The sequence below is a fragment of the Grampus griseus genome (genome assembly GCF_964374135.1).
Source record: "Grampus griseus genome assembly, chromosome: 6".
NCBI classification, from domain to species: Eukaryota; Metazoa; Chordata; class Mammalia; order Artiodactyla; family Delphinidae; genus Grampus; species Grampus griseus.
The window spans coordinates 62,077,935-62,104,637 of NC_139000.1; the positions used below are offsets into that span (position 1 = coordinate 62,077,935).

The 26,703-nt window shown below is 37.2% G+C and overlaps 1 protein-coding gene across 8 annotated transcripts in view; it reads right to left on the reverse strand.

The window, feature by feature from the left end:
• Positions 1 to 10,285: 10,285 nt before the first annotated feature.
• The window catches only part of MPDZ (multiple PDZ domain crumbs cell polarity complex component), a 167,994-nt gene continuing 151,576 nt past the window's right edge, over positions 10,286 to 26,703 (reverse strand). For 7 of the 8 annotated variants that reach the window (XM_082656131.1, XM_082656130.1, XM_082656134.1 and 4 more), the window contains 11 exons: positions 25,912 to 25,995; positions 25,529 to 25,722; positions 23,899 to 24,046; positions 21,253 to 21,339; positions 20,251 to 20,341; positions 19,348 to 19,391; positions 18,405 to 18,527; positions 17,066 to 17,170; positions 16,397 to 16,509; positions 15,462 to 15,585; positions 10,286 to 13,591 (listed from right to left, as the gene is read on the reverse strand). In XM_082656131.1, the coding sequence (XP_082512257.1) occupies positions 13,445 to 13,591; positions 15,462 to 15,585; positions 16,397 to 16,509; positions 17,066 to 17,170; positions 18,405 to 18,527; positions 19,348 to 19,391; positions 20,251 to 20,341; positions 21,253 to 21,339; positions 23,899 to 24,046; positions 25,529 to 25,722; positions 25,912 to 25,995 (1,260 nt within the window). In that variant the 3' untranslated portion in view covers positions 10,286 to 13,444. The remainder of the gene's footprint in view (positions 13,592 to 15,461; positions 15,586 to 16,396; positions 16,510 to 17,065; positions 17,171 to 18,404; positions 18,528 to 19,347; positions 19,392 to 20,250; positions 20,342 to 21,252; positions 21,340 to 23,898; positions 24,047 to 25,528; positions 25,723 to 25,911; positions 25,996 to 26,703) is intronic. The other variant, XM_082656135.1, reaches the window with a different exon arrangement.

Genomic DNA, 26,703 nt, shown 5'->3' on the forward strand with positions numbered 1-26,703 from the left:
TCAAATACTAAGCAACGTATGGACTTATTTTTTCTACACAGTGGGAAGCCTAAGACATGTTTAGGCAGAGTGGCACGACTGAACAACCAGTCCAAAAGAGTAATGTTAGTGACACAAATGGATCAAAGAAAATAGGAGCCTTACATTTGAAAGTAAAATCAGAACTCACAAAGAAGCAGTTCTTTTCACTTCTAGAGTTCTTGAACACACCCAATGGTTTTCTTCGAAATCTCCACAAAAGTGTTTGACTCATCCTCCTTCTCTAGTGAAGTCCAGCTTTCCTAGAACGCCAGTACTCAGCACATCCCAAACACTAGTTTTTCTATGTCAATTATTTAAAATTTTAACAGAATACAACATCAGTAGACAATCTAGACCAAGGACAAAGACAAGAACAATAGAAAGTCTCAGTAAAAGAGTCAGGAAACATGAAGTGGGGCTTTGAGTCAAGGTCAAGCTGGGAGGCAAAATAACCACTCTGACCTGCTGACTGCAGAATGAGAATACACTCTTTCCCTCCCTGTCTCTGCTCAGCACACACCCTGAAAAACAGGGCTAGAGCCCTGACAGTGATCACATAGCACTGACCTGGGGAGGAGAGCACTGCTCAACTGTCTTTGCAGTTCAAGTAAGGGAAGTTTTTCCCCTTAATAAACCAGTCTGTGTCCAGGCTAACCACAGGCTAGAGAAGTGGTTAAACATGTTCCAAGTTCTATTCTCAACCACTATCCTCTTCATCTCCAACTATTCCCCTCCCACAAAATTTTTGAAACACTAGCCATTCAGCAGTTAGAGACATCCTCTGCATGGGGACTTAAATGTTTGCATGTGAGAAACAGAAGTGCCATGGTCCCTGCTGCCCTCACTACTATAGACTTTGTTAACTGATAATGAAATGCACTCCCCTAACCAGGGAGTGAGATGTTTCCTCCATGTCATCAAACCTACCCAAGTCATCCAACGCCCCCTCCTTCAGTTGGATGACTTGGAGTGTCTACTTTTGTCAGATGGTGGGTTGTCCACAGGCGAGGTGTGGGGAAGGGGACACAGTCAAGGCACTGCTGGTGGATTCAAGCAACTGTCAACTGGGGGTCATCACTCAAGGTTAACAGGGCACTGAGTGCCCTTCCCCTCAGCTTCTGGGTCCTTACACTGGATGATTCTTTCTCCTCCTCCCACTTTAAGCCCTTTCATTCCTTTTATTCCTCATTCCTTCTCCCTCACCAGCCATATTGGATATAGTTTTGGAGAATGAAAACACTGTGCATTAAGAACCTAAACTTTTTCCTCCAATATTTTGGCCAGCGGCTACTTTGAGAGTGTGCCTATATTATACTGTGGCTGGGGAGGGAAGAAAGGCTTTTTTTAGGAGAAAGAGAGAAAGATAGGTGGGGAGCAGAGGGGGTGGAGTGAGAGCTATGCAATGCAAAGAAAACGCATATTTTCACAGTTCCAGATACAGTCCTGTTACATGTTTGTGCATCACTCTATATCACATATGCCCACCTCGCCTTCCCTACACATTCTCCCAAGCAGACAGATGACAGATTTCTTTTTTTCCTTTTTTCTTTTTTTTTTTTTTTGCTCGCTGTCATTTATGTGCATGTTGAAACCAGGTAATGGGATGATTTTGCCAAAAAAAGTGGTCAGAGTTAAAGATTAAATCTATTTCCTATGGGCTACTCTGTGCTTCCCTCCATGACAGTCAAGGCGTATATGGAGTTTCTGGGTTAGCCAGCAGTCCTGTTGGTCAACCTGCTGTGCCTGTCAGGCACAAGGGGCCATTCCAGCCTGAAGACGGAGGAAAGAAACAGGGCAACACAGAGTGCGAGGAAAGGACTTGGGAAATGAGCAAGGGAGGGGATGTAATTTTTAATCCCTTCTGTGAGAGTAAAAGATTAGGATAAGATAAAGATCAATCAAAAGGTTTTTAAGAAGGTTTAATGAGCATCAAAACTAAGGTTTCAGGCTTCCCTGGTGGCGCAGTGGTTGAGAGTCCGCCTGCCGATGCAGGGGACACGGGTTCATGTCCCGGTCTGGGAAGATCCCACATGCTGCGGAGCGGCTGGGCCCGTGAGCCATGGCCGCTGAGCCTGCGCGTCCGGAGCCTGTGCTCCGCAATGGGAGAGGCCACAACAGTGAGAGGCCTGTGTACCGCAAAAAAAACACTAAGGTTTCATAAATGAAATAAAATACTTAGACTCCTTTCAGTTATATATTTTGGTTGCCAGTCTGTGCTTCTTTGAATATAGCCCGTTTATGTCTGGGTTACATATAAATTATAGTTCACCCACTGATGATGTTGTTAATGAAAATCAGCTTTAGATTTCAAGTCTTCCATGTAATATGTACTGGGAATTTGGAGAGGGCACACAAGAAAGTAAGAGACATTGAGAAGTCGACAAATACGCTAAGGACAGAGAAGGCTGAGTCACCTGGGATGGCACATTTCACTATGGAAGACTAGGGTTTCGGTGAAGACAATGAGGCTTTATGAAACTGTCCAATCACTTAACTCCAAGAAACTTCGTTTTCTTCATTTGTCAAGAAGGTGTTGCAAGCACTTCTTCTAGATGAAATGTTAAACAGCAATTCTGAGAATGAGCTGTGGTCCTTCAGTCTCTGCAGTAAACAACGGGCTGGAAGTGGGGTCTTCCCCTGACGGTTGCAGTCAGATTGCCCTTTCGCTCTCAGCTGACCTTAGCAATGAGTTCTTACTAAGCAGAGTCTTTAAGATTATGACACTTCTTGAGGAAATGTTTGCCATCACTGCCCCTTCCCACTTTTCCAATCCAAGGCAAAGACCACACACCATTTCATTTCCAGGAATTTAGCTCTTATCTATTTCTCTAAGAGAGGCAACAAATCATCTTTCTACAGTGGTAAACAACAGTGAAACGAATCACCAGGATAGAAACAATGATGGTATTGCAAGGGAACTGCTCCAATGGGACACAAACACTTTCACGAAAGGGGAGGGTTGTTTGGTGAAGGGAGAAGGGAAGCTTAGGGAAGATCCTACAGAGGATGTCCCTACAGTCACTGAGTCTCTAATCAATCATCTGTTTCTAGGAAACATTCACTTTCTAAAGAGTTCATGCAGAATACAGGTGAAAAAATATTTCCTGGACCAAGAAGTTCTCTGGTTATCAACTCTTATTTATCAAAAATAAAATCCAAAGTTCTGTATGTTCAGTTTTCTGTTAATACTTGATTGTGATTATACTTCAAGCCAAATCTACACTAGAGAAACTGAAATATCTAGATTAGAGCTTTACTTCACTTCTCCATCATGCCACCTGTAATGATGCTTCTCAGAGGACTCCAGACTAAAGGGCGGAGGAAATATTCTTTTCTTTCCATGATATCAAGTGGTACCATTGGAATGGACTATTCTCATTATCATTAGTATTACCTAAGGTAGAAGTCAAGGAGATAAACAAGGCCTTAGTACTAATATTTATGAAGATTTATTGTTTGTCCAGTAGACGCTGCACTCAATTTGATATGTTGTGGAAAGTGGGTTTGATTAAATAAGATACATATTTTCTTTTTTATAATAAAGACTATCTTGGGGAGTAACTTCAACTGAGTAAGAAGAAGTAACCTTTCTTCAATTACATTCCAGAAAGGTTAAAACCATTCTGCCAGCATCTACCTAGATACCAAGCGTTCCCATGGAAACCATCCACTGGCCCTAAGTTTCGGGGATGTCCGCAGAAACAAACAGCAGCTGCCTTCGCCCTTCAACCCCTTGAGACCTTGTACACTTTTCCTACCTCCTCAGAAAGTGAAAAATATCCATGACTTACCACCATTCTCTTAGTCTCCTCTTCTCAAAGTTAAAGTTTGAAAAGAAGGAAGTTTGAAAAGAAGGAAGAGACAAAAGTTACAGAAAATGCAAACTAGCATAGGCCCCACTGGCATTATTTTTGGTTTCTTTTACCTTGATCTGTCCAAGTCTATCCCAAAATGATTCTATCATTCATTTATTCACAGTTACTGAACACTTACGAAGGTCTCAGTATTTATATGCAATATGTGAGATTTTGTAAATTCCGCTTTTTGTCTCTGAAGTATAATTATAATTAACCCTGCCCTTTTGTTTTCCATTGACTCTGAAGAAGTCCATATTCAACTTTCACATCCAATAGTAGAAATCTTATCAGAATAGGCTTGGGGCTAATGATCTTCTCCCTTTCTCTAAACTAACTTTTTTCCTTCTTCCTCCCTTCCTTCTTTCTCTCCCTCACCCCTCTCCACACTGTTGAGCAAAACTCCTGAGCTAACATTATTTTTAGTAGAATAAGAGAGCCCATAAGGTACACAAAATAAAGCAATATGGTACAACTATCTGCTATAAAATGGGTATGTCCAAGACACAGTAATAATAAAAAGGGTGGAAAGATCATGCTTGGCAATGAGTGTTGGGTTTGTTCTTTAATGGATTTATCGTTAATATTTTTAAAAAATTACGTAACACAAAATCTAAAAAACATACACCACCTCACACTTTTGGAAAAGAGTGGTATATATGTCATTCATTAATAAAGCATTGTAGGACGAGTAGGGATATTTCATTTCTAGAACTATGTAACAGGAAAATGACAGAATATATATTTAGACAGTATTGGTCAATTTGAGAACTTTTAGTCAAAAAAATCCATAAATGTGTGGTTTAGCTAATATACAATAACAATGATCTATGATTTGAAACTTTAAAAACTTTCATATCCATTACGTATCTCAACTTTAAAAAACCTAGATGGAAGATATTATCTCCATTAAGAAATATATTTGGCAAAACTAAGTATCTGGCCTTAGTAAAGGAATTTATGGCTCTAATCCCATTTTTTTTTCCTTCAAGTAGGGAACATTTTCCACAGTCCCATTCAAATTCTTTAGTAACTAAATTTCTATTCTCTCTTGTATTCAGAATCCCCATATAGAAAGTTAAGGTATTTTAATAACTGTTTCTTGTTTTCACTTGAAAGTTGAAAAACAGATAAGTTTTCTAAGTAGGAACACCATCGCGAGTATCAAAAAAATATATATGATCCGTGGTCATAAAGGAAAACTTACCAAAGCTTTTCACACTAGGACTTCCCATCCCAGCTTTCACAGGAGCTCATCTACCTGCAAATGATGACTTCTGCACAGGTGGTTACAGACACATATATTCTTTGGGATCTCAATGCTTTATAAAGGTTTAAGGTGATTCTTGACTCTTCACTGGCTTCCAATATTCAGGTAATTGAAACGTATGATTTATGTTATAAATACCCATAAACTATTTTATTAACAAGTGGGGATTGAGAATGCTTTATAAGTTTACTTCAGCCAATGTCCGAACCTAGAAATTAGGCTTACATGTACTAGTCATCTGCTCTCCAGTACAGAAAAACATCACCCTTCACTGCACCCAAAGAAAAGCGTGCTGCAGGATCCCATATAGAAGCTTCCATTCACTCAACCCTCACCTAAATCTTTCAGTATGAACTGTCAGAGCCAGGTCTTCAAATAACTTGAAGCTTATTTTATAGTCAAATGTGATTATCAGTTGGGAGAAGTCCTCTTTAAAAGCTAATTCCCTTTCCTTAAATCCTTAGGGGGAAAAAAACACAAAAATTTAACTACTAGTAGTGCATGCAATTTCCACCTTACATTTCCCCAACTTATTTAGTATCAATCACTTGAGAAATAATACCTAATGTGGAACAAAGGAGGATCTGACAGAATCTGATCTCACCAACTTCCTTCTAGAAGACTGTTTAGTCTACCAAGCTCATTTCTTCATTCCCTCCCTTCTGAAAAGAGACTGTACCTAAAAAGGAAGATGAAAATAAAATTTATTTATCCTAATTAACTGAACATAGAGGACTGAGGAGGAGAGATTATAGAGTGATGGATATTGTACAACTTCCCATTTACTTTTCAAAACGAGAAACTTGGCTTATTATGCAAGCAACGGGGCTCAGATTGATGATAAAACCTCTCACTAGGTTTAAATAACTCCCATCCCCAAAATATCTTATTTAAAATATTAAGGAGTGACACATTTGCTTCACCAACCGACGAGACTATGCCATTCTCAGTTTTCCTGGAATCATTTTTGATTTTGCTTTCCGTTCTAGCAGAAATTATGAGGATGTTTCTAGAATGAGAAACTAAGAGGACACTTCCCAAGTTTATGTTTAAAGTTGGGATATAAATTAACAGTAGTGACAGCACACTCTGCTCCAGATGACCCTCACGATTCCACTAGAGATATCATTGCAGCCCTGAAGTTACATTGATTTTAGAAATATTAACAATATTTCTATCATTTACCAAGGGCCACCACACGCAGACACTTCATCTCTTTTGACACTAAAAGAGCTGTGAGGAAGATGCTATTATTCCTTTTTTACAGTTAAGGAGGCAGAGGCTCAGAGAGATCAGCTGCCTTTCAGTCAGGGACCAAGCCAGGATATGAACCCAGGGCCTTGAGACCCAGAGGCCCATGCTCTTCACACTGCATTTCAGAGAAATCTAGAGCTCCTTCAGTGTTAAGACATTTATCAGCTCTGACTTACATTCATTCAAGGCAGTCAAAGTAGGTATTGAGACATTGATGACTTCATTACATGAATACCTGTAATGTACAGAAAGGAAAAGCTTTAGGAAAAAAAAAACTCAACTACTGAATAGAAGAACTAATAGTCAGGTATTTACAAATAAATGCAGATGAATGGGTTGAACCTAATTCCCATAGTTTTAGTTATCCAAATGGCAAGAAAAATTATAAATGTATATTTTAAAATGTATAATTCCTTTATTTATTAACCCTAAGATTAAAGAGTAAAAGATGAAAAAAATCATATGCTTCCTAGCCTTAAATTTTTTTTCTTTAAAGTGAGCCAGCATCCTCTATCATAAAATGAACACCTGGCACCAGATCTCCTATTTTGATAAAAACTGTACCTGAAAAAGAATATTTTACTTGTCCTTTTAATTTTTAAAATATAAGCTATAAATATATACCTAATTATAAGAAAAATAATGGGTGTGTATAACAAATATCATAAAAGCATTTTAAAAATCATTCTGAAGCTAAAACTGGAAGTTGCTGGTTGTACTTTTAACTGCATAGGTATCCAACTGCAACAAAATGAAGTTATGAGAATTCACATTCCTTAAATGAAGAAAATACATAGTAAGTTTTACAAAGTTCAGTGACATCTCTGAAATAGCTGTAGTAAAATATATTATCTATATGCATAATTATTATACTGACATCTTTTCTAGAGTAGCTCCTTTTTTTTTTTGAACACTGGGGTGCATGTAACTTTTTTTTTTTTTTAGGATTTTTCACATGTTAACATTCTAACATCTTTATTGGTGTGTAATTGCTTTACAATGTTTTGTTAGCTTCTGCTTTACAACAAAGTGAATCAGCTGTATGTATACAAATATCCCCATATCTCCTCCCTCTTGCCTCTCCCTCCCACTCTCCCTATCCCACCCTTCTAGGTGGTCACAAAGCACTGAGCTGATCTCCCCGTGCTATGCGGCTGTTTCCCACTAGCTATTTTACATTTGGTAGTGTATATATGTCAATGCTACAGAGCAGCTACTTCTTAAAGAATTGAACAAGTTGATAAATATCTGAGTGATAACTGGCCAATCTAATTTGTACCTACAGTAAGAAGTCAAATCAACTTATTTAGGATTCTATTAGTAAATTTCTCTTCTTAACTAATGCATAGTAAGTAAACTTAAAATACTCCCTTGCTGGCTTGAGAAAAATCTTTTCCTAAATGGGACTGACACATATTTTAATATTCACAGAAAGGACAAAGACCATGACTCTAATAATGACTTATTTTAAAAATCAGGTAAATAGTTAATCATTTCACTTACAGAATTGCATGTTTACCTCAAAAAATAAGTATGTTAGGCTATGTTTCTTATGTATTGTGTTGCCTTACTCAAATGTGTCTGCAGCCAGTGAATGAACATATTTTATACTCAGTTGAGAGATTTTTATCAGTACACTTAAAAGGCAGCAGGGTGCATAATTACGTATGCCTGCCATCTGCATCACCCTCCAGGTGCAGGAGACATTAGCTTTATTTAATATTACCACAACATTAATTTTACTCCATTAATTTATGTCATTTGTCCTTTATTTCAAACTCAGATTGCCAAAACTAAAGCATTAGAGGTGATGACCCAATTCTGATTTTAGTGAAAGTCTTATGAACAAAATCTTAAATAACCTCATTAGCTCAGAATACTCTTAAAACCGGAATTGACTGGCTTGCTTTTACTTTTTAAAAAAGGAGTCTACAAACAAAACCTTTCCGATTTTGGTATAATAGTTTCTTCCAAAGAGAGAGTATATTGTGAGATCACGATATAGGGCTCACTGATAAGGCACTAGAAAATACTAAATCATATCATGAAAAAGGTATTTTCTTTCAGTTCTTTTAAGTCCAGGAGAGTCTCTATTGCGTCATTATCGCCATTCTAGTATTTGCAACTCTCCCTTTCTGACAGAGAGAGCAGACCTCAAGTTCTGATCCTCGGTAGGCAACTGTATTTTGATAGAATTCAACAACATCACTTTTGCTCATAATTACCCTAAATTTGTGGCAAATTATATTGGTTTTCCACTTGAAGTAGTGAGATATAACTCCTTTTTAAAGCACATTTAAGTTAAACAGGAGTCTAAAGATATTTAGTAATTAATAGTAGAGTTATATGAGGATATGGGAAACAGCATGAAGACTGTATGCAAAACAACTGAAATTTTGGTATAAGTTGATTTGCATCCAACTTCAGAAGAAAAAGACATGGTAATACAAAAATGAAAATGGAAGTCTATTTAAAGAAAGCTACTGAATTTCCATTACTCTATGTCTTCCAGGATATAATACTACAATACCTCTTACCATTTCTTGATAGCTTATCATGTGCATGGTATTAATGCTTTAAATACAGTTATCTCAGTTAATTTTCCAAAGCAAGGTAAACCTGTAAGTTTTACTGAATGGAATAAAGGACCTTTAGGTAAATGAAATTCAGAGAGTAGAACCTTGAATGCCAAATAGTTCAAGGGAGACTCAGGTGAAAAAAATCACAACTTCCAATACATCAATAAGAAAAGAAGAGGAAAAGTAGGTTTTCCAAGGATAATTGTTTATTTCTGAAAATCCACATGTGAGGAGGAGAATGGGGGAAGGAGGGAGAAAGGATCACAAAGAATCAGCGAATGACACGGCTTTCTGAAAAATGTCCAGTATTAAATGAATAAGTTACAGCTCCCTCTCAGAAGCTGCCGAAAGCAGTTCTTCTTTGATGGCAGTACTTTCTGAAACTTCAAGAAACATTTTCAGCGAAAGAATTCTGATATCATTACCACAGATTTGCCTCTGTCTTGACAGAATTCCTTGGAAGGACCTACAATTGAACTTTCAGTACTTGAATGATAAATAAAATTCCTAGACAAATTATACAATTTTTTCTAATTTACATAAAATGGAGTACCTGTATTTTGAAGGAAAAAAGAAGCTGCAATGTCAAAAATCAAAGTAACCATATTTGCTTTGCCTAGTTTCCATGCTCTTCATTTAGAAATGTTCTTGTCACCAACATGTGTTTTTCCTCCTGAGGTAACAGAGGCCAATCCCACCTTACAAATAGCTCCCTTTAGGAAAGGTCAAAGTTAAACATGAATTCCTCGTAGACAAAGTTGAGGAACATCTTTGCACAAATCAAATGCATTCCAGAATACTTGTCACTGACATGAAACAACACAGCAGGGCTGCTGAAAGCAGGTGATGACAGTTTCGACATTCCCACACCTAGACCCAAGAAAGCATACTGATTCTTGTCTCCCTGCAGGCATCTTTTCAACTTCTCCACTCACCGTGATGGAGATCTGAAGACAGGCACTAGATCTCTGGCATTCTCAGACAGTAAGCTAGATGACCAGGTCTAAGACAGCTTGGCATGGTATACCTCAGAGCAGGGAAGAGCTTACTTTGTTTCTTCGAATCTATCAAAATCAGCTTTATCAAGATTCTTAAAATGGAAATAAAAAGCTCCTTTTTCTTGTCTTTCATGAATTTTAATCTCTTATGCTTCCAGTTCCATCACTGTTCTGACGTATGGGCTCTACTGACTTGCCACACCGCATTGCTACATCTGCTGCTATAAATCAGTAGGTGTTGAAATCAAATACATCATCATCATCACCATCATCATCATTCTGGAGGGGTCACAAAGAACACCAGAAATATGCAATATTCACCAATGTAATTTAATCACAAAAACAAATATTCTGAACATATTATGGGCAAGCCACAATCTTGAGTTGTACATGGTCTTGAGTTGCACATGGAATTAACACTATAACGTTCAAGTCTTCAAACTCTTTGATCACTTTCTTCCTTCTCCACGGAGAAATCTTACATTTCCAAGAAAGAATAACATAGGAAGCATAAGCCTTTGTCACTCTCTCTAATGTTGATGCATCGATATTCTTTCCCTCTCAATCTTCTTTTCCTTCCTTCCTTCATTCCTTCCCTCTCTTTCTTCACTTCTACATGCTTTGACTTCGTTAATTAGTAGCAGTTCAGGAGGGGAGCTTATCCCCAGCGTTTTACATTCTTAAGTGGCATTCCCACTGCTTCCTGTTTTGCATTCAGTATGAAGGCTGCAGCTAGCTTAACTAAAACAAGGTAAGACCATGAAATTAATCACAACCTATATATAATTCAATCATTTACATGCTGAACAAAAATGTATAGAGCCTCTCCTATTTGCCAGGCACAGTGATAGCAGCTAAGGATATAAAAACATCCAAGATACTATACTGGTGTGTCCTAGGGCTTCCGTAGCAAAGTTCCACAAACAAGGTGGTTTACAACAACAGAAATTTATTCTCACAGTCTTGGAGGCCAGATATCTGAAATCAAGAGGTCAGCAGGGACAAGTTATCTCTGAAGACTCCACAGAAAAAACCTTCCTCATCTCTTCAGCTTCTGGTGGTTCCAGGTACTCTGTTTTGTTTTTTGTTTGTTTGGTCCCCATCTTTACACAGCCTTCTTCTTCTGTCTCTGTGTCTCTACATAGCCTTCTCTTAAGGATTTAGGGTCCACTGTAATCCAGCATGACCTCATTTTAACCGAACTGATTACATCCACAAAGACCCTATTTCCAAATAAGGTCGCATTCTGAGGTTCTTAGTAGACATGAACTTGGGGGCAATGCTCTACAGGCTAGTACAGATACCCAGCTGGGTGCTGTCACTGGAGTGCCTTCACACATTTACTCAAACTTCAATATGGCTGGTTAACTGGCCTTCCTAGGGTGTGCCACAGAGTGGCCTCCATAAAATCTTTGCTGGTTAAAACATAAAAGTGGGTGGCTCAGCTTCCAGCAGCCAACCATGAGAGGATCCTGACATGCCTTCATGACAGAGGGCCATTAATTGGTGAGTAAGAGGTTAGACGTGTCACTGGGATAGTAAAATGAGTTTTGTTTGTTACCTCAAGTACCTCAGTTTACAATAGCTGGTTGGGGAGAATAGCTTCCGAATTGATGCAACGTGTAGTTGTGTCATTCGTTTCGTGTATCTAAGAATCACAGAATTTTTACATTTTAGAACTTGATATAAGCTTTGAGATAAAATCACCTATCATTTTACAGATGAGATAAATCAGAGGGAATGCATATGTTCATTAGCTAATTAGGGGAAGAACTAGCAGAACAAAGGTTCCTCAATTCCTTGCTCAGTGTTCAAATCAGATTTTTCATGTTCATTATTACAAATAATTTTCATTATGACTTCTTCTATCTGAACATGCTTTAACTCTTGACTACTCTAAAGAACAACTTATAATATCGCATCACTCGTAGCGTTTCAGAAAAGCACATACAGGCACAACACCTCTCTTTTTTTAATGCTGTTTATCTTCCTCTGCTCCATGAGGAGTCTGTGCATTTTTAGCATTAGTAAAAATTCTGGGCATAAAAAGCTTTGAGCTTTTCATAATGTTGTTGTCCAGAGTTTCTCTAACTGTAAAACTATGGACACCATATGTTCAGTTAGACATGATAAAAGCCAATTTTAAATTGTAAATCTTGAACAGTATAATAAAGCTTTTCCCCAGTAAAAAGAACAAAATAAAAATGCCTGCTTTTTTTTGTGCACCATGAAACTTCTTATTTATTCACTTCAATTCCGCATTTACACAAAAGCGCTGTAATAAAATATCTGTACACTACTTTTGTTACAAATATAGATAATATTTAAAGTGACTTTATATATTCTACTGTAGGAGTTTCACGCTCTAAAATGGGAATGAACACATGATAATTCCTCACCAGTTGTCTCAATAAACAGCTCCATCTGTTTCCCTTAGTCTTAAACTATTGTATTATAAGATGTTAATATAAGGCAATGAAATGAACTTATGTTAATCCCCTTAATTTTTCTATCAATTTACTAATGGCATACAACCAAAATAATTACTAACACATTGCTTTTTCTCTGTCATTAAGATTAATACTAATTGAAAACCAACTGCACAGCACACTGACACAGTTTCAGTGTTGCATCCCTTAAAACCATCACTAACAATTCAGAGAGCCTCCTATGCTCCTGCGTGGTTAGCAAGGCTGCTTTCTAGAGAAACTGCAGTCAATACAGGGCAGCGTCATCATTTCACTTATAGAAATGTGAAAATATTGTATAATAGGTCAAAAATGAAAACGAACAGCAAGATGTGCAATAAGTGGTTTCTTTACAAACTTAGGAACATTGCTTCCTGTTGTTATTTACCCAATCTTGCAGCCCGTTTTAGGAGAAAACTATATATGTGCGTTATTAGAGCTGGGAGTTGCAATGTTTTAATAATAGTCAACATTTTTAAATACTGATTAAACATTTTCAGTACAACTTTTTTCTTTTCTTTTTTAGTTAGAAGTGAGGAGAGAAGGTGGTTTAACGGAATGCATTTTTATAAAACTTGAGATTTTCTTCTTTAATTTATATTTTCAATTTTCACCTTAATTTCATGAGACCATTTCCCCTTGGTTAGCTTTCGAATGATTTTTTTTCCTTTCTCTACTAACCAGTTGAGCCCATATTAATTTCTGCCCACATGATTATAAAATGTCATATATCTTCAGGAAGAAAGACTGGATTTATCTACGCAAAGAGCCCTTCTCTTTGAGTTTCCATCACAAAATGCAAAGAGAAAGGGAAAGTGATGCTAGGTTGTAAGAAAATCATTTCCATATGAGAAAAACAAATTTACATGCGATTTTTTTCCTACAGTTTTGAAGAGCCGGATGAACACAGCCCAGGAGGAGTGCACAGGACCAGTTCCACTCTCTTTGTAGCATGGGATGTTAAGTGAGAAGTTGAGTTGGCTCAATTCTGGCAGCTAATTCAGGAGAGAACCATCAAAGTGACGGTGCCTTTTGTCCGCTTAAGGATGGAAACGGCTTCTTCATGTGTTACCCCTTCTAGACTCTGCCCGTTGACAGCAATGATCTGATCACCCCTCTTTAGACGCCCATCTTCAGAGGCTGCTCCCTGCAATTATAAAGCGGCTTGTTTACTTCTCAAAAAATGCTGCCTTGCAGTTACACAACAGAAAAAGATCCAAACAAGAATGTGAATTGCTCTGCATGTACACACACATTGCTCTCAGCGCTCCACAGGTGCTCCAAAGCCATTAAGCAATGATGAACAGACACAAAGGAAGCCTTTCTCCTAAATGGCTTCAGCCCTGAGATTCCAATTTGAGAGAGAATTTAGCAGTCAATAGATTAGTTGGATGGCTTTTTGGCTGTTCAGCACAGCAGTTGGTAGGAACTCAAATTAATAAAGAATATTTGGGAATATGCTTAGTAGGAAAGATTTCATAGAATCCAAGATTTTTTATCCTATAAAGAAGACCTACAGAAAGAAAACAAAGGATTAGCAGTTTTACAGGACAAAAGCAGTTTTATAGGACAAGGGCATGAGGGCCACCAAACCCAAAGGTTTGCAGAAGCACAAAAGCCCACATGTATGCTGACAAGGACAGGATAAGGCACAAGTCGTGCTAACTCTAATTCTAATTTTCTTTGTCTTTCAAAAGGTGGCTTAAGCTGCTTGATTCTTTACTTCCCAAGGGTGGACAGTCTTCATATTCCTTATGGGCCCTAAATGATTAAGACTAAACACAGACACTGCTGTTTGGAAAAGAACCTCATCTTAGGCATAAGTATAGTAGGCAATTATGCAATTAAATATAAGATTAAAAATATGGAAAAGTTAATGAGGACTCCATAATGATGAAATTCTTAAAATATGTTCTAACTAGCATGCCTTAAATAAATTGTTCCGAGGCTGAGAAAAAGGACTGCATGACTCTTCTATTTACTGGCAAATGCTGTTTGTATTTTTGGACATACCAATGGCTTTAAAAAATCTCATAAATTAAGCCTATAGCTAGAGAGATAGCTATAGCTATAGATACAGAACTTTAAATTGGTGAAAAATAATTTTTTTTCAAAATAATAGAATGAAACCTCCCTAAGTAAGCACTTTAAAGGACTATAATACTAATCTAAAGCCCCTGTACCAAATCTTCTAATGGGTTTAACATAATTTTGTTTCCTCCGTGCTGTAAAATTTTGAGAATCTGAATTTTCTCCTGCAGGAAATTTTGTCATTCCTAAAAATTGTCTTAACAAAAAATTAACAATAATTATATGGGTTTAAGTTATTTTAATAGCTTCACCAATGTTGTTAATAACTTTATTTGTATTCTAAATATTCTTACCAAAGAAGAGGATGCTATATGATTATAACTATATACCAACAGTTTTCTTTTCTTTATTGAATCCCTTGAATGCAAACAGCTGATCTGTGGTAGGTGATAGAGCTGCTGGATACTCCTTAATATTTTTAGTAGTTATTTTTCTATTCCATTCAATGAAATGAAACTTGCAAAATAAATGCCCTACTAACTAGTTATTCTCCTTATGTATTTTATGTACTTTTCTGTGCCTGTTTTATATTTCACAACAAAAAATGCAAAGAAAAAAAATGTCAGGTCTCTTTAGCATACACATATTTAAAATGTCCGATTTGCAAAAGACGTTCAATCACATACAACTTGTTTCCAAAGGAAAACAATCAGGCCTGACTGTCTAACTAACGTTCATTAATAGTTTTATGTATATTGTCGAGAGTACCCATGGAACTTCAATTTGAGCCTATTTTCCTTTAAACATAACTAAACCTCAAATTGGACAAACATATCTAACGACCTATTCCGGTAGAGATTTCCAAAAGAAAATAATCAACTGTTAATCATTGGGCGTTACCTCAAGCCATAAACTTATAAGCCCGCTGCTGACCACCATTAATGAACGCTTAGGGGGAAGAGGGTGGTTAAAATTTGCAAGCTTACCTTCGCGAACACTGTTTTAACATAAATGGGTAAATCTCCGTGAGGGCTGCCATATCCTCCTACTATACTGAAGCCCAAGCCATCTGGTCCTCGGTCTAGTGCAATAGACTTACACTGAGGAGGTCTACAGTAAAGGGGAGAAAAAAAAGAGTCTTTAGACTTTAAAAAAATATATACATATATGGCATATATATATGTATCTCCATGAATCTGTAAGTTATGGGTTAGCTGACATCCACCTAAAGCTAGTATAACTCTCTGTGCTACCGACAGTGAGTACATCACGGGTATTTTGGGGATGCTTAAATTGTCAGTGTGTGCTGTGCTATGTATCTGAAATTTACATAACCTAATGAAAGACTACTTAGCACCCTATTCTCTTACTCATGTATACTACCCTTAACCTAACATATTCATGGCAAGCTCTCATTGTATAAAGCAGCTCCTTCCTTTTCCAGTTTATTTAAAGTGAGAGGCTAAACTGCCAAAGACTATGATGGAATAAGTCATAAACATCAGTATTCCCAAGCTCAGAGACAAAAATAGATGATAAGAAATATAAAAGCTGCATCAAATTATGTAAAAATTCCAACATGCTCCTCTCTCTATATTCTAATTCTCGTGTACTCAATTTTTGGGTAACTGTGAATTTTTTTTTTAATCACAAGTATGATTCATTAAATGATTAGGCAATGTTGGAATTTTTAAAAGGATAGATTGACCCCCAAGACTAAAATGTTCCCTCAAAAAACTCAGAGATGAAAATGTGGGAAGAGTAGTAGCATGCATGCATATCTGCTTGTCTATCTATCTACCTACCATTCCATAATCAAAGAGTTTAGAAACACTTGGTTTTCATATTTTGTACCTCATCTTCCATCATTTCACCTTTACGTGGGTAACAGGGACATACAAACCACAGTATATGAGCTCACCCTAAATCATCGTGAAATATACTGCTTGACGTCAGCCCAGTGAAAGAAAGACTAGAACTGGCAGGCTCCTGCTGATGACCTGTGACCACACTCACATCTCCTCCAGCAACCACCTGTACACAGGAGAAATATAAAGAGAAAAAACACACGCTCATGTGGCTAGGAAGACATCATAATTTTTCTTCAAAAAGAGCACTGGGAATAAAATGTGTATTTTATCATACACTTAATCATTTCTGTTAACATAAATTCAGGAATTTCATAAGGTCCAGAGGCCTCTTTCAACTGACACTAAGAATACGCTACTAATTCAATTCTACCAAGTTCTTTGATGCTTTTCAAACATGGTTTCACATGCAATTGTTTTCTAAAGATCTTTAGAATGTAAGTCACTCAATCACACCACTTAAAATTTCAGCGATTAATCATTTCCTGCCAAGACCATGAATTTTCCCCCTAAGATATAAAGTATGAAATGATAAATGCATCAGGATAAAATGTGACAGAATGTGTTTCCTATGTACTTTCTTGGAATTCTCAAAGTAATCATTTATGTTCAAGGGAAACAGTAAATACAATAATAGGAGATTTAATCATTTTATAGCTTAGCATTAAATCTCATGTGTCCTCAAGCTACCCATATTAGAAGAGTTGGGATAAAAATCTTACCTGCATTTCAATGGAGCCAGAGGCATTTTTCAGAAAGTTAACTGCCTGGGTGTGAGTCATCCCCTCAGTGGATGTGCCACAGATAGTGACAATCCTATCCCCAACCTGCGAGGGAGAGAAATAGCCATCTGCTACAACAGCCATGGAGAGTGGGATGATTTCCTTCCCTACCTTCCACACCACATATATACTACTAATCAGCAATAGAAATAGAACCAAGGAAACGTCCAATTCCAAGCAGCGGCGACCACAAAGAGAAGCTGCAAGTAATGGCTGAGTTCTATCATCTTTGGTGCAATGGGCAGGGAATCACGCTTGCCTTTTCTTTGTTTCTCCTGGTTAAAACATTACTTCCTATTAAAAGAATACCATATCTGCTATCTTTTGGGAACCAGAATCTCTCTGGATATTATTATTATACACATTAGCTGTGACTCTAAGTCAAGGGTTGGCAAACTACGGCTGACAGGCCAAGACTGGCCCACTGTTTATTTTGGTTAATAAAATCTGGTTGGAGGACAGACATGATTATTTGGCTGCTTTCACAAGGCAGAGTTGAATAGTTGCAACAGGGACACACATGCATGTCCTGCAAAGCCTAAAATATTCATCTCGTCCTTTACAGAAAAGTTTTCTGACCCCTGTGTTACGCTTACAATCTGTTTTTAAGTGCCAGTCATAAATTTACATAGCAAAAGGGAAATAGAACCATTACCGATTTAGACAGTATTTAAATAATGATTATGGTTTGAGACCATTTTTAAGGCATGAGGCCATACAGATTTTACTTTATAGAGATTGAGTTACTTTAACGGAATATTCACATTATTTCAGAACTGGGCAGTTAGCATAAATTCTATCATAGTGCTCTACATATGCAAAATCCCTCAATTTTGAATCAAGCTCTGTATAGTTTCACATTGTAAGTCATGTTTACACTAAACTTTTGCAAAACTGATAAACAAATGCAACATAAATGACAATTTTCAATTTAATAAAGTTAAACCAGCATTTAAACCAAAAAAAACACGTAAAGAAAAAATTTCACTTCATTCTGGCAATACCTTCTGAGAATACCTTCTGTTTTATTTTAACTTCTTCCACAGGGTTTCAAACAAGTAAAAAATATTAAGAAATACCTATAAATCATCCCATTTCATTTACTTGAAAATCTGTATACAACAACAAATTCTCCTCTCAAGCCCTGATGTGGCTGGGTAAGCGGATTTAAAAGTTGACAGACATCTCAAACTGCCTGCAACAGTTGGCCAGAGTCAAAGGGTTTATAAAACCTTTCGACAGATTTGCTAGGGTTACCAGGGCTATCAGTAAAACTTACTCTGAGTTTCTGGGTCTGAGCTGCAACTCCATTCGGGTGCATCATTGCAATAAATATAGGAACATCACCAAGTGGGCTGCCCACTCCTCCAGCAATGCTGATCCCCAATGAGTCAGTGGGTCCCTGCCATTGGACAGACAGAGTATTTTGGTCAAACTGATATTTTTAATTGGATTTTGGTCTCTTTGGCACAATATTCTATAGTTAACTTTGATCTTCTAGATGTGAGGGTGGAAAATGATGCCCAAGAAAATTGTATTACTTTATTTGATACAGGTCCTTAATGTGATTTAGAAAAATAAGCATCTGTTCAGGAGGTAAAAGAAATCAAAACTAAATGAAAATCATGCTACAGGGAATGAGGAAAATCAAGGAAGCTGATGAAGTGAAAACGAATCAGAGAGACCCGTGTTCAAAGCCAGAAACCCACACTTACAAACGCTGGGATCTGGAACAAGTCCACTGCTTTCAATGAATCCCTAGATCTTCACGGACAAAATGGAGATTACCGTGCCTCTCACAAAGGGCGGCAGTGACTATTAAATGAAATGACGATGGTATGAAGTGTTTACAAGTGTGCTCAGCACTTATATCTGCTTTTATTTTCTCTGTTGTGCATGGCTATCAGAGGAATCTGTTTCAGGAGAATGGGAAATCTCTGTTGAAGGCAATGGCTAATTTATCCTAATATGAGAAGTGAGAGAGACCCGGCATTATTTTGCGTGGGGCTGGGTTGATACCATTTGTGGCAATAAAGAGTACACCAAAAATGATTTTTCAAACAAGGAAATTCAGCAAAGACTGCATTGGGCTATTTCCACTGCATATAATACATATTTTATCAGATGGTACTATAAAATAGTAAGGCAGCTAACAGGAAAATACATATGCAGATGCCTTTGGAGTCAACAGAGTTTATATTGTTTCCTCTCTCCCAAGTTACCTTTTTAATTTCAACTGCTCTTAATCCCTGTATTTCAGATGCCACTGTAAATAGGAAAAAGATAAAATATGGTTATTAGTACATTTTTAATGTTAGTTTAAATTTCAGTTGATGTCTACAGCTAGATGGGACTAAGTGAGGTACCCTAATTTTTTTGCAAAGGGGGTTTCAAAGTTACTAGCACACATGATTAAATCTTACGGAGGGACTTCCCAGTTGGAAAAATGCACACACCATCCTGTTTCTTCCTTCTTATTTCAAGCATTGCTTACACAACTCCAGAATCCACTTTGAATGAGTTAAGGATAGGATGTGCTTTGGATAGAAAGACATGTGCACAGCTGAGAGAAATAAAGTCATGGAAGCATTAAAAAGAATCCATGGACTTAAGTGCCTAAATTTCTAGAATACTAGTTACATTGCAAACAGAGACTGCCATATGGTTAGTTTCTTCAATTTGAACAACTTTCAACCAATGCTCCAAGCCAAAAAACCCTCTGCCTCATGATTTCATGTAATTAAAACACAGGAGGATCATATTAATTTTATCAAGCAAATTTCTTGCAATCTTCATGGAGAAAGAAAGCTTCACTTAATGGGATCTTCTGATATACTGGTGTTACATTAAACAGAAAAAGGGAATAAAAATCAAATACAAAAATCTGCTTCGCAAGAAAAAAATTGCAGGATCCTGATTCTAATGTTTAGTATACCTCGTAGGGAAAACATCAAATGGGAAATGCCGCTATAGGCATTGCTTCATGCTCTTCTGAATTTTTGCACCTATACTAGGGTTTGGGATGATTTAGAGGAAAGAGAGCTTCAGAGGTAAAGTAAAACAGGGGAAAAAATCACGGTTGATGGCCAAAATTCAAACCACTTAAAATTTCAATCCAATCTTACATGCATTCTTCTTTGAGCTGCTTTCCAGTGACTCAGATGTACTGGACCCCGCAAGTGGAAAAGTGAACGATGACAGGCTCCCTTCACTTATCTACAAATACGTAACAGTTGTTTTAGAAAGTTTGGGAAGTAATAATACCCGCTAAATACAACTTATTTCAGAATTCTTTTAATGGACTTAGAAATACTTGTTAAGCAACAGTGGCATTTGGTAATTTGAAGGGCAATCAATATGGAGAGTTTCCACTGAGTTTTCTCTTTTTTTTTTCTTTTTTAGGAAGAATTTGTCCAATGACATAAATAAATTAAAGGCAAAAGAACGGATGCAATTGATTCCAACCTTCCTAAAACTTTAGTGGATTTTCATAATCTCACCCAAGCTAATCTTCTCTAAATTTAAACAAATGCTGTACATAGATGGGGACTTCAACAACTGCAGAATTAAGGCCAGTCGACAGGAAACGAATGGTAATCATTCAAGGGTGACTAAGAGGTCCTTAAGGACAGGCTGATAAAAATGGGCTTCTGTCATCAGAAGGCAAGACAAGAGAGGGGCTTACCAAGAGACTCCAGCTATCTCACACCATATTTTATACGTGGTGGCGAGCTTCTACAGTTCACCTACATGGGATTTTTTCAGTTCAATACTGATTGATAAATGTTTGTTATAAAAATACTTTAAACATATGTCTTTGTAGACTTTATATGTATATATTAATAGGTTTACTTTTGAGATTATGGAAAAAGAATCATGTCAGAAAAGAAGAATGGTTGGAATTAAGTTCCTTAGAATGACTCACAAACTACTCAAGAGCTCCATCCACCTTGCTTGCCTGTTCACTCCCATCTCCCGTTCTTCCCTATCACAAACTCTGCACCTCAGCCACTCTGCCAAGCTGCCAGGTGTGTACATGACCCTGGACAGACTCATGGTCAGGGCCGTCTTTGAGTTCCTTTTGGCCTATGGACTGCATTGCCCTGATGAATTCCACAGCTACCCACCTGGCTGCTTTGAGAAGGTCTCCTCTCCGAATGGAATGGGCCAGCTTTGACTCTTCCGACTTCCAAGGTTACTGTGCCTAGGGAACACTGGGGGGGGAAGTTGTTCGATGAAATGTTTAAATAAAATGCTACAGTCAGCTTTAGAATTACATTTTACTCTTCAAAACTGGGTTTTTGAAAGGCATTTTCCTTTTGGGATTTCCACGGCAAGGATACCTCCAATCCTTTGTGGAAAAAGGCTTTTCTAAAACATTAAAACTAGTAAAAAAAAAATTATAACAACAAGCAGCAGCAGCAACACCCAGTGTCTGTCTTACTGCCTCATGATTTACATGGAGAGCGTGTCTGTCAAGGCAAAGAGAAATGGAGAATCAAGCCAAGTATCTCACGAAATACACTAATTTAGATAGGCCAAAAGAACTAAGGAACTCAGATCTTAAAAAACAAAACAAAAACAATAAAATAACCACTACCACAACAATTCGTTTGCCCTCAATAGCAGAGGTACTCAGATAATTGGATTAGCTCCCTACTGCCTCACTGTACCTGAATAGATATATTATAATATACAATACTTACACAAGCCATATTGCTGTAAACACAAAACGAGAATTGAAGACAATTTCCCTGTGGTCCTTTACGAATAAATCATAGGCATGCAAGAAATGCTATACAGTCTAATGTGAAAGTAGCACAATGAGGTGTTTGAGAACTCAGGCTTCTGGAGTCAGATACACTGGTTTAAATCCAGACTATGTGATTTACTAGCTGTGTGAACTTAGCAGATGTTTACCCTGATAAGTCTTTTTACTCTGCATTTTAAAAACAGAGACCATTATAGGTTGTTGTGATAAAATAATCCATGCACAATTCTTATCAAAGTGTTGAGCACAAAGCAGTATCGTCAATTGTGTTGCTTCCAGTTTTCTATTATTACAAACAACACTGCAATGAACCTTACGTACGTGAAGTTTTTTGTGTATTGAGGATCCTGCAAGATGTTTAAATGAAGAAATAACAAGTCAAAACAACAACAAGCAACAGCTGGAGGTACAAATAGCAAAGCTATATAAATATTTAAGGCTCTCATTATATACTGCCAAACTGGGTTTTTAAATGGTGATTTAACTGGTTCTAAAATTATTTAGGTTATTTTATGGATGTCTCCTTCCCTATCTTTGAGAGGTATCTATCTTCCAGAGTAAACTATCATTGTTAATTTATCTCCTAAAGGAAGCTACTTCTCCTTAAAGAATTCTAATTATTTTTTGAAAATTGATAACTCTAAGAAGAAATGATAGACTTTACGTGTGCTTTATTAATAACTAAATGTATATGTATATACCAGATCCTATGCAAACCACAGAGGTTTATAACAAGATGCTCACTGGAAAATCACTCCATGAAGCTAAGCTTAGCCACTGAAGAGGCTCCCACTAGCATCTGAGATCTCTGACATTTCTCCTGCTGTCAGACACTGTCATGAAGTTATGTGCTCATGTTACTGAACATGTGCCACATGACATGGATACTGATGGCGATCGATTTTTAATCAGCACTGAACTACACTTCAGGTCCTAAAAACACATGTTAGCTAAAGGAAAACAATGAGATAAACACTGCTTTATTTACTTGTAGGAACACAAATCCCCTCTGGAAACTGGACTATTCCCTGATAGGAAATATGTCTAAACTTCCACAAGTTGTATTTTTAAGTGACTATTCTATATTTTACATTTTTAAAATGAGACTGGATCTTTCCAATCAGAAAATGATTCTTCATGGAGAGTTTACTCCATGGAGGAAAGAGATTTCACAATGTAAAATGTACTTAAGACTAGCAATGGTACCTTGGGATGGAGGCATTATAATTACTGAAATAACAACAATAATAACTGTTGAAGGTACTGCCCGGTAAATCTGCATTGCATTGTCTTCATTTCATAAGGATGACCCATCCAACTATGATTTTACATGTCAAACTTTAAATAGTTCAATAGTTTTGAATCAGAATAAGATGTGAATCAAACATTCTCTTCTGTCATGCAAAAAGAATAAAATATTTCTTCCACATTCTTCATCTCTGGTGAAATATAAAGATTTCCAATTTAGCGCCCAGTAAGGGGTTAAGGAAGAGGCTGGGACAGGGCAGTCCAGAAAGCACAACTTCCAGAGGTGCCCTTCTTGCCTCCTATGATCTTCCGCCTTTCTGCTGAGTCCTTTTTCAAAGAACACCCGTGCCAGGGAGGAGATTCTTCCCTTAGGCTAGGGGTCATAAGAATAAATCCAAATATAAATATGGGGGGGCAGGGGAGAACTGAGGTTAAGACTTTTTTTCTCCTTTGTGGACTGAAAATGTGTTTTTCTTTCAAGAAAAGAGCCACACAGTAATCACTTTGTGATAAAAGATTTACTAAGAACACAGATACTCAGTTCATAATTCTTACTACTGCTAAATAAATATATAATAATATAATAAACAGCTGATTGTAAGTTTGTTATTTAGAGATATATTACTGAAATATGGTGTCTAATGTATAAACATCTTATTTGAGAGAACATATTAAATAAATACGTGTTTGAATGTGGCCGCCCCTCCTTCTCTTACACTATTACACATGAGCATTTGTGACACTGGATTTCTACCTTCAGCAGAGCTGCCACGGCTTCCTGGGTGGCGTGACGGACGTCTTCTCCATTCACCATTAGTATCTGGTCTCCCTGCATCAGTCTTCCGTCAGCATCTGCAATTCCTCCTTTCACAATGTCAGACACAAATACTCCAGTATCATTTCTGCAAACATAAAATTTTGAATGTCAACATTATTATTTTTTCCCAGCTGTAATGCAATGCTTATTTAATGAAAGGCTAACATTTTACAACTGGAAATTGTACTTCTATTTTTATGACTTTGAAAGTTTTAAGCAATGCTGGTGCAACTATGAGAATTATTTTTTGTAATAAACAGTATCTTATGTCTTTACAATATTTCATAGATTGAACATATCTTTCATAAGCATATTTATTCAACAGTTCTACACTGTGAGTAGAAGTGGCTATTATACTCATTTTATGAGTCACAGTTACTAAATGGCAAAAACAGGACTTGAGAGTCAGTCACTGGGAGCTAAATCTATTGTTCTTTCTACACCATAACGAAGCCTTGAATGGATATTGACCTGTGCCTATATAAATATGTTGCTATTATCACCAGGGTCATTAACGTTACTGAAAATAAATAACGGATATGTATCTCAAACTAAAACCATTTGTTCCTCAAAATTAAGTACCGTTGCTGTGATGTCTCTTCTTTTAAATCATTACAGGTCTAACTTTCATACAAGATAGGTTTATGCAAAATGAACAAATATTTAACTTATTTCAATCTTCCTTTCATAAAAGTATTATAAATAACTCAAGGACTTCTTGTTGAGATGCAAAGATAACTCTTAGTAGAAACATTTAGTAGAAGTTGAATTGTATCACTTGTTCTTGCTAAGGTCATGACCTCAAACAAGCCCTTTCACCATCTGATACTCTGCTTTCCCATCTTAAGAATAAAAGTGTTGGAACTTACTGGATTATATACTTTTTAATATTAACTATACATACATATTTAAATAAATGAGGTACTTACTTTATGTATATTCACCAACCTACTACCCTGGCCTCTTAATTTACACTTTCTATTCCCTTCTGATGGTGTGCTCTTGTTCACAGTGATCCTTCTCCCTAGAATATCCTCGCCCACTTTTGTCAGACCAACTCTCACCTCTCATTTTTGGCTTCATCTCTGGCACCTCTTTATAAAGGGGTTTTCCTAATCTACTTCCCTTAAATAAGGTCATGCAGTCGGTCCCTTTCTCCTGTGCTTCCACGGATCCCCCACAATGCGTTTCTGTCTCTCATCAACAGATTCCTTTGTTGCAAGAATATATTTAATACTCATTTACCAAACTGAGTTTTTGGATCCATGGATCCAGGATCCATGTCTTATTTAACTCCGTTCCCCAGAACCTAATGTATCTCCTGGCACCCAGCAGGTCCTCAAAAGTACCAAATGGCTTTTTGTCTAGTACTTTCAAAATCCCCCAAAATACTGACTAAAAAATTTCAACACCAATGTCTTCTGATGTTCCACTACTGCATGGGCTGAAATAGCTACCTACAGAACACTAGCAGTTGGGAAAGATTCTACTGCTGCTAGTACTCTTCCAAGGAATTTAAATTCAATCATTTCCAAGAGGTCATTGCATTTGCCCTGATCAGTCATACCTTTTACCAACAATACTCAACCCCAAGCCTTTGCCCGGCTTCTTCTGCAGCTCGATGGTGAGGGTGTCGTACACATCCTCCTCTTTGTACGGGGCCTCATCTCTGTAGAGCGTCAGGCGCACCCTTTGTGGTGTTTGTCTCAGCACATTTATTGCTTCATCATGTGTGGCCTTTCTCAAGTCAATTCCATTCACCTGTACAGAAATGGGACACAGAGGGTGAGGAACCAGGTGAGTTGAATAAAAGGAAAAAAGATAGGGAGAAGGGAGGGAGGGGGGAGAGGAAGGGAAGGAGGGAGGGAAAAAGAAATAAGCAAAGACCATCCTCCCCAGAGTAGCCTTTTCTTTGTTAGTTGTAAAGTTCAAATGCACAGCATTCTGTACCTCTAAAATCTGATCTCCAGCCCAGAGTCTTCCATCTTTGCATGCTGCTCCTTCTTCGTAAACTTCATGGATAATAATGGCACCCTAAGGGCACAAACAAAACACAGCCATGCTTTATACCATTCTCCCTAGGGAGGGTGAGCAGAAATGGAGTCAAAGCACACTTCACTTTTAGAGACAGTGATAAGGGTTATACACTCACTGCATCCGTATGTGAGTCACATATCAAAATTGAAAGAAAAGCATAAAAAGACAAGTTTTGCTAAAAGGCTCAAAGAAGCTTACATTTCTTTCACATGATAGGGAAGTTTAAAGAAAAAAATTATAAAATATATAAATCACCCACACATGCATATATAATAGATATACATCGCCTCATCATCTTTCCTATCCACAAAAGGAATGAATGGATTTTAAAAGCATTTCTGACGTTTAGAAATTTTTATCTATAAATTATCCAAATTTTCAGATTTCTCTCAATATGGGTCTAACCCAAGAGTATCCAGTCAGTAAAAAGAAAATTAAAATATGGCAAGAACTAATAAACTAACAGAAATATTTTGAATCTAAAGGTCACAGTCACAAGTATAAAGAAATATTATTAAGTTGGTGTTGGCTTACTCAAAATAAAAATCCCAGCAGGCAGCTGAGTATCTGCCCTATAAATTAAAATAACAGTGAATGATACATTTTTCTAAGCCTCTGTATTTCCTTTCATAAAACTGATGGAAATCTCCCTGACAATGATCTCTCAGGGCTCACTGAAGAGGCTGCCTGTGTATGTGGAGCATC